Below are 18,027 nucleotides of genomic sequence, written 5' to 3'. Positions count from 1 at the left end.
GTAGCCTTTAACAACCTTCCCACAATATGTTGGGTTAATTTTGGGCCATTCCTCCTGACAGAGCTGGTGTAACTGAGTTAGGTTTGTAGGCCTCCTTGCTCGCACACACTTTGTCAGTTCTGCCCACACAATTTCTATAGGATTGAGGTCAGGGCTTTGTGATGGCCACTCCAATACCTTGACCTTGTTGTCATTAAGCCATTTTGCCACAACTTTGGAAGTATGCTTGGGGTCATTGTCCATTTGTGGAGTGGTTGAAAAATGTGTTCTAATGACTCCAAGCTAAGTGTATGTAAACTTCCGACCTCAACTGTATGTTGACTAGGACGTTACTTTAGCTAATATGATGACAACGATATAGGCTGTGTAGCGGTGTGGCTTGGAAAATAGTTTTCACTTGGTCATATACAGCATATACAGATCCTTCTAGGTGCTTCTACACCTGCATTGTTTGCTGTTTGGGGTTTTAGGCTGGGTTTCTGTACAGCACTTTGAGATATCAGCTGATGTACGAAGGGCTATATAAATACATTTGATTTGATAAATTTGATTTGAGATAAGGAAAGGACAGAAGGATAGGTGAGAGGGATAGGAGAGAAGGATAGGAGAGAAGCAAAGGAGAGAAGTAAAGAAAAGGAGAGATGGATAGGAGAGAAGGATAGAGGGAGAGATGGATAGGAGAGAGGAATAGGAGAGAAGGAAAGGAAATAAGGAAAGGAGAGAAGGATAGGAGATAAGGAAAGGAGATAAGGAAAGGAAAGGAGAGAAGGATAGGAGAAAAGGATAGGAGAGAAGGATAGGTGAGAGGGATAGGAGAGAGGAATAGGTGAGAGGGATAGGAGAGAGGAATAGGAGAGAAGGAGAGGGGGGGAAGGAAAGGAGAGAAGGAAAGAGACAAAAGGGAGAATGAGGGATGAGGCAGATGTCATCAGGCCACTTAGATTTCTACTGAGAGTGAATATAAAACAGAGACAGGAAGGGAAGCGAGGGGAAAACTGTAATTAAGGTGATCAATCTGACGACAAAAATATCCCAAAGCTGCTAAAAATCAAAACCAACCAATTTGTCACCGACAATAACAGGTGTAGACTTCACTGTGAAATGCTTAGGAACCCTTCCCAACAATGCAGAGTTTAAAAACAAATAGTAAACCAAGAGGACCAGATCAATGTGGAGCTATATACAGGAAGTACCAGATCAATGTGGAGCTATATACAGGAAGTACCAGATCAATGTGGAGCTATATACAGGAAGTACCAGTACCAGATCAATGTGGAGCTATATACAGGAAGTACCAGTACCAGATCAATGTGGAGCTATATACAGGGAGTACCAGATCAATGTGGAGCTATATACAGGAAGTACCAGTACCAGATCAATGTGGAGCTATATACAGGAAGTACCAGATCAATGTGGAGCTATATACAGGGAGTACCAGATCAATGTGGAGCTATATACAGGAAGTACCAGATCAATGTGGAGCTATATACAGGAAGTACCAGTACCAGATCAATGTGGAGCTATATACAGGAAGTACCAGATCAATGTGGAGCTATATACAGGAAGTACCAGTACCAGATCAATGTGGAGCTATATACAGGAAGTACCAGATCAATGTGGAGCTATATACAGGAAGTACCAGATCAATGTGGAGCTATATACAGGAAGTACCAGATCAATGTGGAGCTATATACAGGAAGTACCAGTACCAGATCAATGTGGAGCTATATACAGGAAGTACCAGATCAATGTGGAGCTATATACAGGAAGTACCAGATCAATGTGGAGCTATATACAGGAAGTACCAGATCAATGTGGAGCTATATACAGGAAGTACCAGTACCAGATCAATGTGGAGCTATATACAGGAAGTACCAGATCAATGTGGAGCTATATACAGGAAGTACCAGATCAATGTGGAGCTATATACAGGAAGTACCAGATCAATGTGGAGCTATATACAGGAAGTACCAGATCAATGTGGAGCTATATACAGGAAGTACCAGTACCAGATCAATGTGGAGCTATATACAGGAAGTACCAGATCAATGTGGAGCTATATACAGGAAGTACCAGTACCAGATCAATGTGGAGCTATATACAGGAAGTACCAGATCAATGTGGAGCTATATACAGGAAGTACCAGATCAATGTGGAGCTATATACAGGAAGTACCAGATCAATGTGGAGCTATATACAGGAAGTACCAGATCAATGTGGAGCTATATACAGGAAGTACCAGTACCAGATCAATGTGGAGCTATATACAGGAAGTACCAGATCAATGTGGAGCTATATACAGGAAGTACCAGATCAATGTGGAGCTATATACAGGAAGTACCAGTACCAGATCAATGTGGAGCTATATGTGGAGCAATATACAGGAAGTACCAGTACCAGATCAATGTGGAGCTATATACAGGAAGTACCAGTACCAGATCAATGTGGAGCTATATACAGGAAGTACCAGTACCAGATCAATGTGGAGCTATATACAGGAAGTACCAGATCAATGTGGAGCTATATACAGGAAGTACCAGATCAATGTGGAGCTATATACAGGAAGTACCAGTACCAGATCAATGTGGAGCTATATACAGGAAGTACCAGTACCAGATCAATGTGGAGCTATATACAGGAAGTACCAGTACCAGATCAATGTGGAGCTATATACAGGAAGTACCAGATCAATGTGGAGCTATATAAAGGAAGTACCAGATCATGTGGAGCTATATACAGGAAGTACCAGTACCAGATCAATGTGGAGCTATATACAGGAAGTACCAGATCAATGTGGAGCTATATACAGGAAGTACCAGTACCAGATCAATGTGGAGCTATATACAGGAAGTACCAGATCAATGTGGAGCTATATACAGGAAGTACCAGTACCAGATCAATGTGGAGCTATATACAGGAAGTACCAGTACCAGATCAATGTGGAGCTATATACAGGAAGTACCAGATCAATGTGGAGCTATATACAGGAAGTACCAGTACCAGATCAATGTGGAGCTATATACAGGAAGTACCAGTTCAATGTGGAGCTATATACAGGAAGTACCAGTTCAACATGGAGCTATATACAGGGAGTACCAGATCAATGTGGAGCTATATACAGGAAGTACCAGATCAATGTGGAGCTATATACAGGAAGTACCAGATCAATGTGGAGCTATATACAGGGAGTACCAGATCAATGTGGAGCTATATACAGGAAGTACCAGATCAATGTGGAGCTATATACAGTGTGTATATATAGTCTAGTGAGTGTGTATACAGTGTGTATATAGTCTAGTGAGTGTGTGTGGAGTCTGTGAAAGATTGTCAGTGCAGATAGTGTGGGTACCGTTAAATTACTATTTAGCAGTCTTATGGCTGCCTGTTGGTGCAACAACCGTTGCGCCAGTACCGTTAGCCGGGTATCAGGTGATGTCAGGAGGTGTCAGAGGAAGGCCCGAATAATTGTTAAAGATTCCAGCCACCAGAGCCATAGACTGTTCATTCTGATACCGTCTGGCTAACGAGTAGTGCTGTTTTCCTAAAGAAGTTAAATCTGCTTCATGTTTTGTTTTCTTGCCAACATACTAACGAGTATCGTCTCACCCCTACTTCCCACAGATACTCCCCTACTTCCTACAGATACTCCCCTACTTCCCACAGATACTCCCCTACTTCCCACAGATACTCCCCTACTTCCCACAGATACTCCCCTACTTCCCACAGATACTCCCCTACTTCCCACAGATACTCCCCTACTTCCCACAGATACTCCCCCACTTCCCACAGATACTCCCCTACTTCCCACAGATACTCCCCCACTTCCCACAGATACTCCCCCACTTCCCACAGATACTCCCCTACTTCCCACAGATACTTCCCTACTTCCCACAGATACTCCCCTACTTCCCACAGATACTCCCCTACTTCCCACAGATACTCCCCTACTTCCCACAGATACTCCCCTACTTCCCACAGATTCTCCCCTACTTCCCACAGACACTCCCCTACTTCCCACAGATACTCCCCTACATCCCACAGATACTCCCCTACTTCCCACAGATACTCCCCCACTTCCCACAGATACTCCCCTACTTCCCACAGATACTCCCCTACTTCCCACAGATACTCCCCTACTTCCCACAGATACTCCCCTACTTCCCACAGATACTCCTCTACTTCCCACAGATACTCCCCTACTTCCCACAGATACTCCCCTACTTCCCACAGATTACTCCCCTACTTCCCACAGATACTCCCCTACTTCCCACAGATACTCCCCTACTTCCCACAGATACTCCCCTACTTCCCACAGATACTCCCCTACTTCCCACAGATACTCCCCTACTTCCCACAGATACTCCCCTACTTTCCCACAGATACTCCCCTACTTCCCACAGATACTCCCCTACTTCCCACAGATACGCCCCTACTTCCCACAGATACGCCCCTACTTCCCACAGATACTGCCATACATCGCCCTTCGTGGAGACACCTTCACCTCAGTCCTACTTCCCACAGATACTGCCATACATCCCCCTTCGTGGAGACACCTTCACCTCAGTCCTACTTCCCACAGATACTGCTGTACATTCCCCTTCATGGAGACACCTTCACCTCAGCCCTACTTCCCACAGATACTGCCATACATTACTACATACCCCATTCAAACTGAAGAAGGAGATTGCCGAGACTCTCTTCTCCTTTCTTCTAAAAAGTTAATATATTTTCTATCATTATTCTCTCCTCTTTTAAATCACCCTCATAACTCCATCAGGGATTGGCTCTGTCACACGAGGGCCATGGCCTCATAAGCTGTCCCTTTCTGTGCCTGTCAGAATAAAACCCTGAGCTGAGGGGGCTTTGAGACAGACACGGGCGTCAAGACACATCGCCTGTCTGGAAAATGCAAACCCCTTTTTCACCAGGCTAAATTAAACGATCATGCTTTTGTCCTCTCAGTTCTACTGCTTCGGAGAGAAGACCAGGCGTACGGCATCGAGTACTCTCAACCATTGCTACTCCCCGGCTACAAGGCCCTCCCCCGCCCTCTCTTCGGCAAATCAGATCACGCCTCCATTTGTGGTGATCACTGTTCAATGTTGGTCTGACCAATCGGAATCTATGCTTCAAAGATTGTATTGATCAAGCGGGCTGGGAAGTGTTCCGGGTTGCCTCTGAGAATAATATTGATGTATACACTGTCTCAGTGACTGGGTTTATCAGGAAGTGCATAGAGGATGTTGTTCCCATGGTGACTGGGTTTATCAGGAAGTGCATAGAGGATGTTGTTCCCATGGTGACTGGGTTTATCAGGAAGTGCATAGAGGATGTTGTTCCCATGGTGACTGGGTTTATCAGGAAGTGCATAGAGGATGTTGTTCCCATGGTGACTGGGTTTATCAGGAAGTGCATAGAGGATGTTGTTCCCATGGTGACTGGGTTTATCAGAAAGTGCATAGAGGATGTTGTTCCCATGGTGACTGGGTTTATCAGAAAGTGCATAGAGGATGTTGTTCCCATGGTGACTGGGTTAATCAGGAAGTGCATAGAGGATGTTGTTCCCATGGTGACTGGGTTAATCAGGAAGTGCATAGAGGATGTTGTTCCCATGGTGACTGGGTTAATCAGGAAGTGCATAGAGGATGTTGTTCCCACTGTGATGACTAGAACTTAACCAAACTGTGGATAGATCGCAGCATTCACGCAAAACTAAAAGCCCAAACTACCACATTTAACCACGTCAAGGTGTCTGGGAACATGGGCGTGCCCAAACTACCACATTTAACCACGTCAAGGTGTCTGGGAACATGGGCGTGCCCAAACTACCACATTTAACCACGTCAAGGTGTCTGGGAACATGGGCGTGCCCAAACTACCACATTTAACCACGTCAAGGTGTCTGGGAACATGGGCGTGCCCAAACTACCACATTTAATCACGTCAAGGTGTCTGGGAACATGGGCGTGCCCAAACTACCACATTTAACCACGTCAAGGTGTCTGGGAACATGGGCGTGCCCAAACTACCACATTTAATCACGTCAAGGTGTCTGGGAACATGGGCGTGCCCAAACTACCACATTTAACCACGTCAAGGTGTCTGGGAACATGGGCGTGCCCAAACTACCACATTTAACCACGTCAAGGTGTCTGGGAACATGGGCGTGCCCAAACTACCACATTTAACCACGTCAAGGTGTCTGGGAACATGGGCGTGCCCAAACTACCACATTTAATCACGTCAAGGTGTCTGGGAACATGGGCGTGCCCAAACTACCACATTTAACCACGTCAAGGTGTCTGGGAACATGGGCGTGCCCAAACTACCACATTTAATCACGTCAAGGTGTCTGGGACCACCAACACTGGCCACTGCCACTCACGAGGACTGTGAGTTCTCTGTGGCCAAAGTGAGTAAGAAATGTAGGCTTGTTAACACTCATAAAGCATCCCTAACCGCGTCCTGAGAGCATGTGCAGACCAGCTGGCTGGAGTGTTTAATGACATTCAGTCCTAATTCATTCAAAATGAAAAGCTGAAATGTATTGAAGTATTTTAAAAAACACAGACATTGAATCCCTTTGAGCGAATTGATTAATTACACTTTGGATGGTGTATCAATACACCCAGTCACTACAAAGATACAGGCGTCCTTCCTAACTCAGTTGCTGGAGAGGAAGGAAACCGCTCACCGTGATGCCAATGGTGACAGTTACAGAGTGTATTTGCTGTGATAGGAGAAAACTGAGGATGGATCAACAACATTGTAGTTACTCCACAATACTATCCTAATGACAGAGTGAAAAGAACAAAGCCTGTAGAGAATACAAATATTCCAAAACATGCATCCTGTTTGCAAACAAAGCACTAAAGTCATACTGCAAAAAATGTGGCAAAGAAAAATGTACTGAATGTCCTGAATACAAAGCATTATGTTTGTGGCAAATCCCACACATCACCGGGTACCACGTTCCATATTGTCAAGCATGGTGGTGGCTACATCATGTTATGGGTATGCTTGTTATCGGCAAGGACTAAGGAGTTTTTTAGGATGAAAATAAATGGAATAGAGCTAAGCACAGGAAAAACCCTAGAGGAAAACCTGGTTCTGTGTGCTTTCCAAAAGACACAGAGACAAATTCACCTTTCACAGGACAATAACCTAAAACACAAGGCCAAAAATACACTAGAGTTGCTTACCAAGACACATCAAATCAAATCGTATTGGTCACATACTGCACACATATTTAGCAGATGTTATTGCAGGTGTAGCGAAATGTTTGTGTTTCTAGCTCCAACAGTGCACTAACAATTCACAACAATATCTGCTTTAAGGGTGAATATACACAGCTAAGACTATAAGCAAAGAAAATTATCTTGTGAGGTAATACGGTCAGCATTTGATTGTGAAGTATTGTAGGTCGGGTGAACAAAAGGACTTTAGTTTCTGTACATCATCACGATCACACCATGAGTAGTTAATCATGAAACATACACCAACACCTTTCTTCTTCCCAGAGAGGTCTTTATTCCTGTCTGTGTGATGTACTGAGAACCCAGCTGGCTGTATGTTCAGGGACAGTATATTCGGAGAGAGACATGATTCCGTGAAACATAGTATGTTACAGTCCCTGATGTCTCTCTGGAAGTAGATCTCTGGGAGGAGATCCTTGCCCTGAGCTCGTCTACTTTATTATCCAGAGACTGAACTTTAGCGAGTAAAATACTCGGAAGTGGTGGATGGTGTGCCCGCCTCCTGAGTCAGACTAGAAGTCCACTCCGAATACCTCTTCTCCACCTGCGGCATCTTGGAGCAGCCACTGGGATAAGTTAAATTTCCCTGAGAAGTATGAAGAAAGGATCCAATTCGGGAATGTCGTATTCCTGGCCATAATACTGGTGAGACACTGAATGTTCCTAAGTGGCCTAGTTACAGTTTTGACTTAAATCGGCTTGAACATCTATGGCAAGACTTGAAATGTCTGTCTAGCAATGATTAACAAGCAACTTGACAGAGCTTGAAGAATTTTCTACATAATTGTTTTATGCATATTGCACCATCGATATGGGCAAAGCTCTTAGAGACACAGACAAACTCACAGCCATAACCAAAGGTGATTCTAACATGTATTGACGCGTGTAAATGCGTATGTAAATTAGATATTTCAATATTTCATTTTCAACAAATGTATAAACATTTAAAAAATATATATATGTTTTCACTTTTTCATTATATTGTGAGTAGATGAGTAAGAGAAAAAAATCGATGTATTCCATTTTTGAATTCAGGCTGTAACAACAACATGTGGAATAAGTCAAGGGGTTTGAATACTTTCTGAAGGCCCTGTATCAGTCAAGGGGTGTGAATACTTTCTGAAGGCCCTGTATCAGTCAAGGGGTATGAATACTTTCTGAAGGCCCTGTATCAGTCAAGGGGTATGAATACTTTCTGAAGGCCCTGTATCAGTCAAGGGGGATGAATACTTTCTGAAGGCCCTGTATCAGTCAAGGGGTGTGAATACTTTCTGAAGGCCCTGTATCAGTCAAGGGGTGTGAATACTTTCTGTTGGCCCTGTATCAGTCAAGGGGGATGAATACTTTCTGAAGGCCTTGTATCAGTCAAGGGGTGTGAATACTTTCTGAAGGCCCTGTATATGCCGACAAAAATCAAGGCATTTAACGGGTCTGGGCGACTTAACATTCCAAGTCTCCAGAAAGATGACATCACCGCGCTAAACTAAACTAAACTAAGCTAGCTCTGAGCTTGCTACCTGACACATGCACAACACACCCTCTAAAGTCTCTGTCAACATCACTGACCAATACGAGCAAAAGACAGTACTCTAAGTTCTTTAGTTCTACGGAAAGATGACATTACTCTGCGAAGCTACACTAAACTAGCTATCTGACATGCAGCGTCAGCATCACAGATTAATAAGCCAGGAAATAAACTTTAGTCCAGACATCTATTACCTAAACATAAACAGATCACCTCATTCCCATAGCAGGGAATTAAATCATACGGTCGTCTCCGTACATTTTCCAGACTTACTTTTACACTTGGGTAGGGTGTTGCTCCACTGTCCGTTGGACTGGCAGTGAGACTTAACCGCCCCCTGCAGGACGTAGCCGGTGTTGCACGCGAAGTGCACAATATCGTTCAGGTTGAACTGCGTTCCCTGAGTAAAGCCAAAGGAAGGGTTGCCTGGATGACCACAAGTGATCGCTATGGAGACAAGGAAAATATAGAGAATATCTATCACTATACATGTCTAAAGTTAATACAAGTTGTCAACGCTATCCCAAAACACATCAGTCATATGTTCCCAAATATTATTACACCTTAGCCAGTAGGTCCCTAGTTTACATCCAATGATATTCATTACTCTATAGGAAGACCCTAGTTTACATCCAATGATATTCATTACTCTATAGGAAGACCCTAGTTTACATCCAATGATATTCATTACTCTATAGGAAGACCCTAGTTTACATCCAATGATATTCATTACTCTATAGGAAGACCCTAGTTTACATCCAATGATATTCATTACTCTATAGGAAGACCCTAGTTTACATCCAATGATATTCATTACTCTATAGGAAGACCCTAGTTTACATCCAATGATATTCATTACTCTATAGGAAGACCCTAGTTTACATCCAATGATATTCATTACTCTATAGGAAGACCCTAGTTTACATCCAATGATATTCATTACTCTATAGGAAGACCCTAGTTTGCATCCAATGATATTCATTACTCTATAGGAAGACCCTAGTTTACATCCAATGATATTCATTACTCTATAGGAAGACCCTAGTTTACATCCAATGATATTCATTACTCTATAGGAAGACCCTAGTTTACATCCAATGATATTCATTACTCTATAGGAAGACCCTAGTTTACATCCAATGATATTCATTACTCTATAGGAAGACCCTAGTTTGCATCCAATGATATTCATTACTCTATAGGAAGACCCTAGTTTACATCCAATGATATTCATTACTCTATAGGAAGACCCTAGTTTACATCCAATGATATTCATTACTCTATAGGAAGACCCTAGTTTACATCCAATGATATTCATTACTCTATAGGAAGACCCTAGTTTACATCCAATGATATTCATTACTCTATAGGAAGACCCTAGTTTACATCCAATGATATTCATTACTCTATAGGAAGACCCTAGTTTGCATCCAATGATATTCATTACTCTATAGGAAGACCCTAGTTTACATCCAATGATATTCATTACTCTATAGGAAGACCCTAGTTTACATCCAATGATATTCATTACTCTATAGGAAGACCCTAGTTTACATCCAATGATATTCATTACTCTATAGGAAGACCCTAGTTTACATCCAATGATATTCATTACTCTATAGGAAGACCCTAGTTTGCATCCAATGATATTCATTACTCTATAGGAAGACCCTAGTTTACATCCAATGATATTCATTACTCTATAGGAAGACCCTAGTTTACATCCAATGATATTCATTACTCTATAGGAAGACCCTAGTTTACATCGAATGATATTCATTACTCTATAGGAAGACCCTAGTTTGCATCGAATGATATTCATTACTCTATAGGAAGACCCTAGTTTACATCGAATGATATTCATTACTCTATAGGAAGACCCTAGTTTACATCCAATGATATTCATTACTCTATAGGAAGACCCTAGTTTGCATCCAATGATATTCATTACTCTATAGGAAGACCCTAGTTTACATCGAATGATATTCATTACTCTATAGGAAGACCCTAGTTTACATCCAATGATATTCATTACTCTATAGGAAGACCCTAGTTTGCATCCAATGATATTCATTACTCTTTAGGAAGACCCTAGTTTACATCCAATGATATTCATTACTCTATAGGAAGACCCTAGTCTACATCCAATGATATTCATTACTCTATCAGGAGACACTAGGGTTGCACAATTCCACAAACTTTCCCAGAATGCCCAGGTTTTCTAGAAATCCCGGTTGGAGAATTCTTGTTTTCCCTGCTTTTTCCCTTCTCTTTCTGGGAATGTTCCAACTGGGATTTCTGTAACCCATATCATAGCCACTATCTCTGGGTGCCATATCATAGCCACTATCTCTGGGTACCATATCACAGCCATTATCTCTGGGTACCATATCATAGCCATTATCTCTGGGTACCATATCATAGCCACTATCTCTGGGTACAATATCATAGCCACTATCTCTGGGTACCATATCATAGCCACTATCTCTGGGTACTGTTTAACCCATATCATAGCCACTATCTCTGGGTACTGTTTAACCCACATCATAGCCACTATCTCTGGGTACCATAACATAGCCACTATCTCTGGGTACCATATCATAGCCATTATCTCTGGGTACTGTTTAACCCATATCATAGCCATTATCTCTGGGTACCATATCATAGCCACTATCTCTGGGTACTGTTTAACCCATATCATAGCCATTATCTCTGGGTACCATATCATAGCCACTATCTCTGGGTACCATATCATAGCCAATATCTCTGGGTACCATATCATAGCCAATATCTCTGGGTACCATATCATAGCCACTATCTCTGGGTACCATATCATAGCCACTATCTCTGGGTACCATATCATAGCCATTATCTCTGGGTACTTACGGACACAGACAGGGGTGCGCCCAGACCAGCGGTGGTCCTGTTCACAGATGCGTACAGACACCCCGATGAGTCTGAATCCCGGGTTACACTGGTAGACCACACTACCTCTGTAGTTATAGTTCTCTCCTATGATCTGACCATTCACTATTGGTTCTGGGGTACCGCAGTGACCCGCTAGAGATGAGAGACAGAACAGAGAGAAACAAAGGATACAGTCACATATGCATACAGGGATATATTCTGTTTGTCATAAATAGGTCATATAGACATATAAAACACAATGGTTGACCAAACGCTTTATGAAAATAACTTGAAATGCAAAATGAGATTTAACTGGTTAAATGTGGTTGTAACTGTCTCTAGCTAGTTCTGGTTCTCTTACCGAAACACTGGACCTGAGATCCACTCCAGAGGCCATTGGACATGCACTCTCTGACCCGGGAACCAACCAGCGTATAGCCTGTGTTACAGGAGAAGATGGCTGTCGCTCCGAACACCGTCAGAGTCCCGATCTTATTACCATTCGGAGGAGTGCCCAGGTCCCCACAGGAGATTACTGAGGAGAGGAGAGGAGAGGAGAGGAGAGGAGAGGAGAGGAGAGGAGAGGAGAGGAGAGGAGAGGAGAGGAGAGGAGAGGAGAGGAGAGGAGAGGAGAGGAGAGGAGAGGAGAGGAGAGGAGAGGAGAGGAGGCAAGCAGAATAAAAAATGAATCCTAAAAGAACAACAAAACACATTCATATGTTCAACTTGGTTTATTTCATTTGGGTAATTGTCTTGTTTTGATGTCATCCCTTTTGTTGGATCAAGGTTTCCTTTCTGCATTCATCAAGGCTAATCATTCTCTCTCTCTCTCTCTCTCTCTCTGTATCTCTCTCTCTCTCCCCCCTTCTCTCTCTCTCTCTCTCTCCCCCCCTCTCTCTCTTCCCCTTCTCTCGCTCTCTTGGTCCCCCTCTCTCTCCTTCACTCTCTCTCTCTGCATTCCTCTGGGATAATCTTTCTCTCTCTCCTCTCTGTGTTAATCAATCTTTTTGGGGGACGGGGGGGGGAGGCAGCAGGTAGCCTAGTGGTTAGAGCATTGTGCCAATAACTGAAAGGTTGCTGGATCGAATCCCTGAGCTGATAAGGTTCTGCCCCTGAACAAGGCATTTAACCCACTGTTCCTAGGCCGTCATTGTAAATAAGAATTTGTTCTTAACTGACTTGCCTTGTTAAATAAAGGTTAAATAAATAAAAAACATGATAATAATTCTCTCTCTCCTCTGTACAGGAGAACATGTAAAGAAAGCATTAGTCCGGTGAGTGATAATGATTTCCATGGTAAATCTGGTTCATATACCGTGTCTTTCTCATTCTGCAACATCATCGAAAGCACAACTTGGCTGAAAGGAAAACGGCAGATCGTACTGCTCTACAATGCATTGTGGGAGATGTACATTCTGACTCACTCTCGCAGGCCGGCCGGGGCTCTGGGTAGTCCCAGGTGCTGTTGGCCTGGCAACGGATGACCCTCTGACCCTTGTAGTAATATCCGGGGTCACAGATGAGCATCATCATGGCGTCGTACTGGCTCTGAGACCCGTAGATCAGCCTCCATCTCCCGTGATCCACAGCAGAGTGGCCTATGTCAGGGCAGGTCACCGCTGCAAAGGTCAGGGGTCAGATACACATAGGTCACAGGTCAGAAATGACTAAACTGTTTTAAGATGTGAAATGACTTAATTAATGAACTGTATGTCTCAGTCTATTCATCTGTATGACGCGTTATTTACTGATGCTCGTTAATTATTTGTTTTTAACTTATTTATTTCTTATTGTTTTTAACTTGTTTATTTCTTATTGTTTTTAACTTAGACATTTTCAGAAAACTGCATCGTTGATTAAGGGCTTGTAAGTAAGCATTTCACTGTAAGGTCTACTACACCTGTTGTATTCAGCATTTCACTGTGAGGTCTACTACACCTGTTGTATTCAGCATTTCACTGTAAGGTCTACTAAACCTGTTGTATTCAGCATTTCACTGTAAGGTCTACTACACCTGTTGTATTCAGCATTTCACTGTAAGGTCTACTACACCTGTTGTATTCAGCATTTCACTGTAAGGTCTACTACACCTGTTGTATTCAGCATTTCACTGTAAGGTCTACTACACCTGTTGTATTCAGCATTTCACTGTGAGGTCTATTACACCTGTTGTATTCAGCATTTCACTGTAAGGTCTACTAAACCTGTTGTATTCAGCATTTCACTGTAAGGTCTACTAAACCTGTTGCATTCAGCATTTCACTGTAAGGTCTATTACACCTGTTGTATTCAGCATTTCACTGTAAGGTCTACTACACCTGTTGTATTCAGCATTTCACTGTAAGGTCTACTACACCTGTTGTATTCAGCATTTCACTGTAAGGTCTACTACACCTGTTGTATTCAACGCATGTGACAAATAACATTTGATTTGATTTGATTTTAATAGTTGGTACTTAATTATATTATATTATATTATAATTATATCGGTCGTCAAAGTACATTTAAAATTGCCACAATAAAAGCCAAACTAGCGAACCTCATTTTCTAAGTTATTTATAATCTAAACATGACACAAGCTTGACAGTGATACCTCATTCTTGGATCTCAACAGTCATCTTTTAGTGACTCTTGGCGGGTGAAGAAGTGCTGGGAATTTATCTCTCCCCAAATTAACACATACAACAGTCTTACATTGAAATGTTCCTGGCGCTGAACCCTGTCACAACTCTAATTCTGAATAAAAACCTTTTTATAAAAAACCTATTCGAAAACATTACAAATGTGGAAGGAAATGTAGCCCCAATGAGAACTGAATCATGTGGTCCCCAACCAATGAGGCCTCACGATAAGTGGTCTCCAACCAATGAGGCCTCACGATAAGTGGTCTCCAACCAATGAGGCCTCACGATAAGTGGTCTCCAACCAATGAGGCCTCACGATAAGTGATTCTCCAACCAATGAGGATTCATGATAAGTGATCTCCAACCAATGACGATTCAAGATACGGGATCTCCAACCAAAGAGGATTAATGATAAGTGGTCTCCAACCAAAGAGGATTCATGATAAGTGATCTCCAACAAATGAGGCCTCACGATAAGTGGTCTCCAACCAAAGAGGATTCATGATAAGTGGTCTCCAACCAAAGAGGATTCATGATAAGTGATCTCCAACCAATGAGGATTCATGATAAGTGATCTCCAACCAATGAGGCCTCACGATAAGTGATTCTCCAACCAATGAGGCCTCACGATAAGTGGTCTCCAACCAAAGAGGATTCATGATAAGTGATCTCCAACCAATGAGGATTCAAGATACGGGATCTCCAACCAATGAGGATTCATGACGATTGAACTCCAACCAATGAGGACATACACTCACCGGCCAGTTTATTAGGTACACCACTCCGTTCCCGAAAATGGATGGCTCTTACAGACAGTGAGTCACATCGCTGTGTCTTGTTATATAAAGCAGGCAGACCGGCATCAAGGCATTCAGTTACTGTTCCATTGAACATTAGTTAAACTAAGCGAATTTGAGCGTCGTATGACGGGGGTGACAGGTAGCCTAGGTGGTTAGAGCGTTGGACTAGTAACCAAAAAGGATCAAGCAAGATCAATTCCCTGAGCTGACAAGGTAAAAATCTGTTGTTCTGCCTCTGAACAAGGCAGTTAACCCCACTGTTCCTAGGCCAGTTAACCCACTGTTCCTAGACTGTCATTGAAAATAAGAATTCGTTCTTAACTGACTTGCCTCGTTAAATAGAGGTAAAAAAAAAAATGTCATATGTGCCAGGTGAGCCGGTTCCAGTATCTCAGAAATGTCTGCTCTCCTGTGCTTTTCACACATGACTGTGTCTAGGGTTTACAGAGAATGGTGTGACAAAAAACTGCTCGTTGATAAGAGCAGTCGAAGGAGAATGGCATGGAACTGTGCAAGTTTACAGGTTGGGTCACAAAACAGGAAAATAACAGCGCAGTACAACAGTGGTGTGCAGAACATCATCTCAGAGCGCACAACTAGTCGGTCACGGATACCACAGCAGACGACCACACTGGGTTCCAGTCCTATCAGCTTAAATCAAGAAAGAGCGGCTCCAGTGGGCAACACTGAGGACTGAAAAACAGACAAAATCCCGGTTCCTGTTGCGTCATGCTGATGGCAGAGTTAGGTTTTGGCGTAAGCAGCATGAGTCCATGGCCCCATCCTGCCTGGTGTCAAAACGTTACAGGCTGGTGGCGGTGATGGAAGGTTTTCCTGGCACACCCTTGATAGCAAATTGAGCAATTGTAGAATCTATGCCCCAAAGAATTCAGGCTGTTCCGGCGGCAATAAACGAAGTATAGGTATATCAACTCCAACCAATGAGGATTACTCACGTATGCAGCGGGGCGTGGCCTCATTGGAGCTCCACCTCCCAGACTCCTGACAGACGACTGACACGGCCAGGGGGTTGGCCAATCTGAAACCGGGGTTGCACTGGTACATGGCCCTGGCACCAAGAGTGAAGTCCTGCCCGACAATACTACCGTTTACTGGGGGTATAGGCATCCCACAGGCCATCACTGGAGAGAGGGGGGGGGGGGGGGTAAAAGGGGGAGGGAGGGAGAGAGAGAGAGAGAGAGAGAGAGAGAGAGAGAGAGATGAAGAGAGAGAGAGAGAGAGAGAGAGATGAAGAGAGAGAGAGAGGAGAGAGAGAGAGAGAGAGAGAGAGGAGAGAGAGAGAGAGAGAGAGAGATGAAGAGAGAGACAGAGAGAGAGAGAGAGAGAGAGAGAGAGAGAGATGAAGAGAGAAAACAACATTACAAATTGAAAACAGAGCTCTGGTAGATATGAATTTAACCAAGATGGAATAAGGGATTATTTCACCTTCAGGTAAAGAACCGGCAGTGACAAAGCACATGACATAAAAACTACCCGGGAGGCTTTAGAACAACCATCTCTGTATGCATAGAGCTTCTCTCACAACATGCCCCTTGTACAAATGCTCTCACTCTCACAAGCATTATCGTGGCATAAACATTAGGGTCCCCCCCCCTCTGGTAAACATAACCCTATCTGCATCTCAAACGCCACCCTATTCCCTACCAGAGCCCTGGTCAAACCTACTAAGTAAGGGAATAGGGTGGCCTTTGTGACTCTGTCAGTAGAGAGCTACGTAATTCAGACTACAGATCACACCTGCAGTTGACTTTAGAAGCACACAATGGCCGCCCCGCTGTTACCAATTTCCACATTCACTGCTGTTGTTGATACAGCACCACCGCAACTGTTGACACAGCTGGCCACCGGAGTAGGGCTGTGGGGCAACTGAAACCCTTAGTTTTCTGAGAGAAAGCAAACATAGGTAAACGACATGGGAAATGACTGTGGTTTTTACAAGGGGTTGTTTTTGAGAGGGATAGAATGTTGCAGAGAGGGGCTTTAAAAGAGCAGCTGGGATTTCGGGGGGAAAGATTTCAAATGTTTCCATGTCTACATGATTTCCTGGTGTCTTACAGCATCTTTATTCTATCAACCAATCAAATCTTTCATCGACCAATCAGATCTGCCATCGACCAATCAAATCTTCCATCAAACAATCTGTGTGACGTACCATAAATGTGTGACAAACTTTTCTGAATTGAGGCTGAAAATGAACTCCAGAATCCTTTTCATAGATAACAATCATCATGTTATTCATTTCATCCCCGTCAAGGAGCACATTGTCACTTAATCCAGAAAGCCAAATAGTAAATGTTTGCATTTTTAAGTTATGTGGCTAAAGAAAGACTGTATAACTTCTCTGTGACAAAATGTTAACTTGACCTCTTCAGTTAAGTCATGGTCACCAAACTCCCTGTTTAAAATTTAACCCACAACACCCACACCACCCACACCACCATCAATACATTAGAGGACCCCACACCACCCACACTACCATCAATACATTAGAGGACCCCCACACCACCATGAATACATTAGAGGACCCCCACACCACCATGAATACATTAGAGGACCCCCACACCACCCACACCACCCACACCACCATCAATACATTAGAGGACCCCCACACCACCCACACCACCATCAATACATTAGAGGACCCCCACACCACCATCAATACATTAGAGGACCCCCACACCACCATCAATACATTAGAGGGCCCCCACACCACCATCAATACATTAGAGGACCCCCACACCACCATCAATACATTAGAGGACCCCCACACCACCATCAATACATTAGAGGACCCCCACACCACCATGAATACATTAGAGGACCCCCACACCACCCACACCACCCACACCACCATCAATACATTAGAGGACCCCCACACCACCATCAATACATTA

The 18,027-nt window shown here is 43.3% G+C and overlaps 1 protein-coding gene across 1 annotated transcript in view; it reads right to left on the bottom strand.

Annotated features, from left to right (window-relative positions):
• The window catches only part of csmd2 (CUB and Sushi multiple domains 2), an 895,829-nt gene that overhangs the window by 114,447 nt on the left and 763,355 nt on the right, over positions 1 to 18,027 (bottom strand). Inside the window, 5 exon segments of the mRNA XM_031789283.1 lie at positions 9,055 to 9,228; positions 11,668 to 11,841; positions 12,050 to 12,223; positions 13,113 to 13,307; positions 16,069 to 16,254. Coding sequence (XP_031645143.1) covers positions 9,055 to 9,228; positions 11,668 to 11,841; positions 12,050 to 12,223; positions 13,113 to 13,307; positions 16,069 to 16,254 — 903 coding nt within the window.

The sequence above is a fragment of the Oncorhynchus kisutch genome, linkage group LG14, assembly GCF_002021735.2.
Source record: "Oncorhynchus kisutch isolate 150728-3 linkage group LG14, Okis_V2, whole genome shotgun sequence".
In the NCBI taxonomy this organism is placed as follows: Eukaryota; Metazoa; Chordata; class Actinopteri; order Salmoniformes; family Salmonidae; genus Oncorhynchus; species Oncorhynchus kisutch.
Note: the sequence above shows the minus strand (reverse complement) of the source record. Positions and strands in the feature narration are given on the sequence as shown.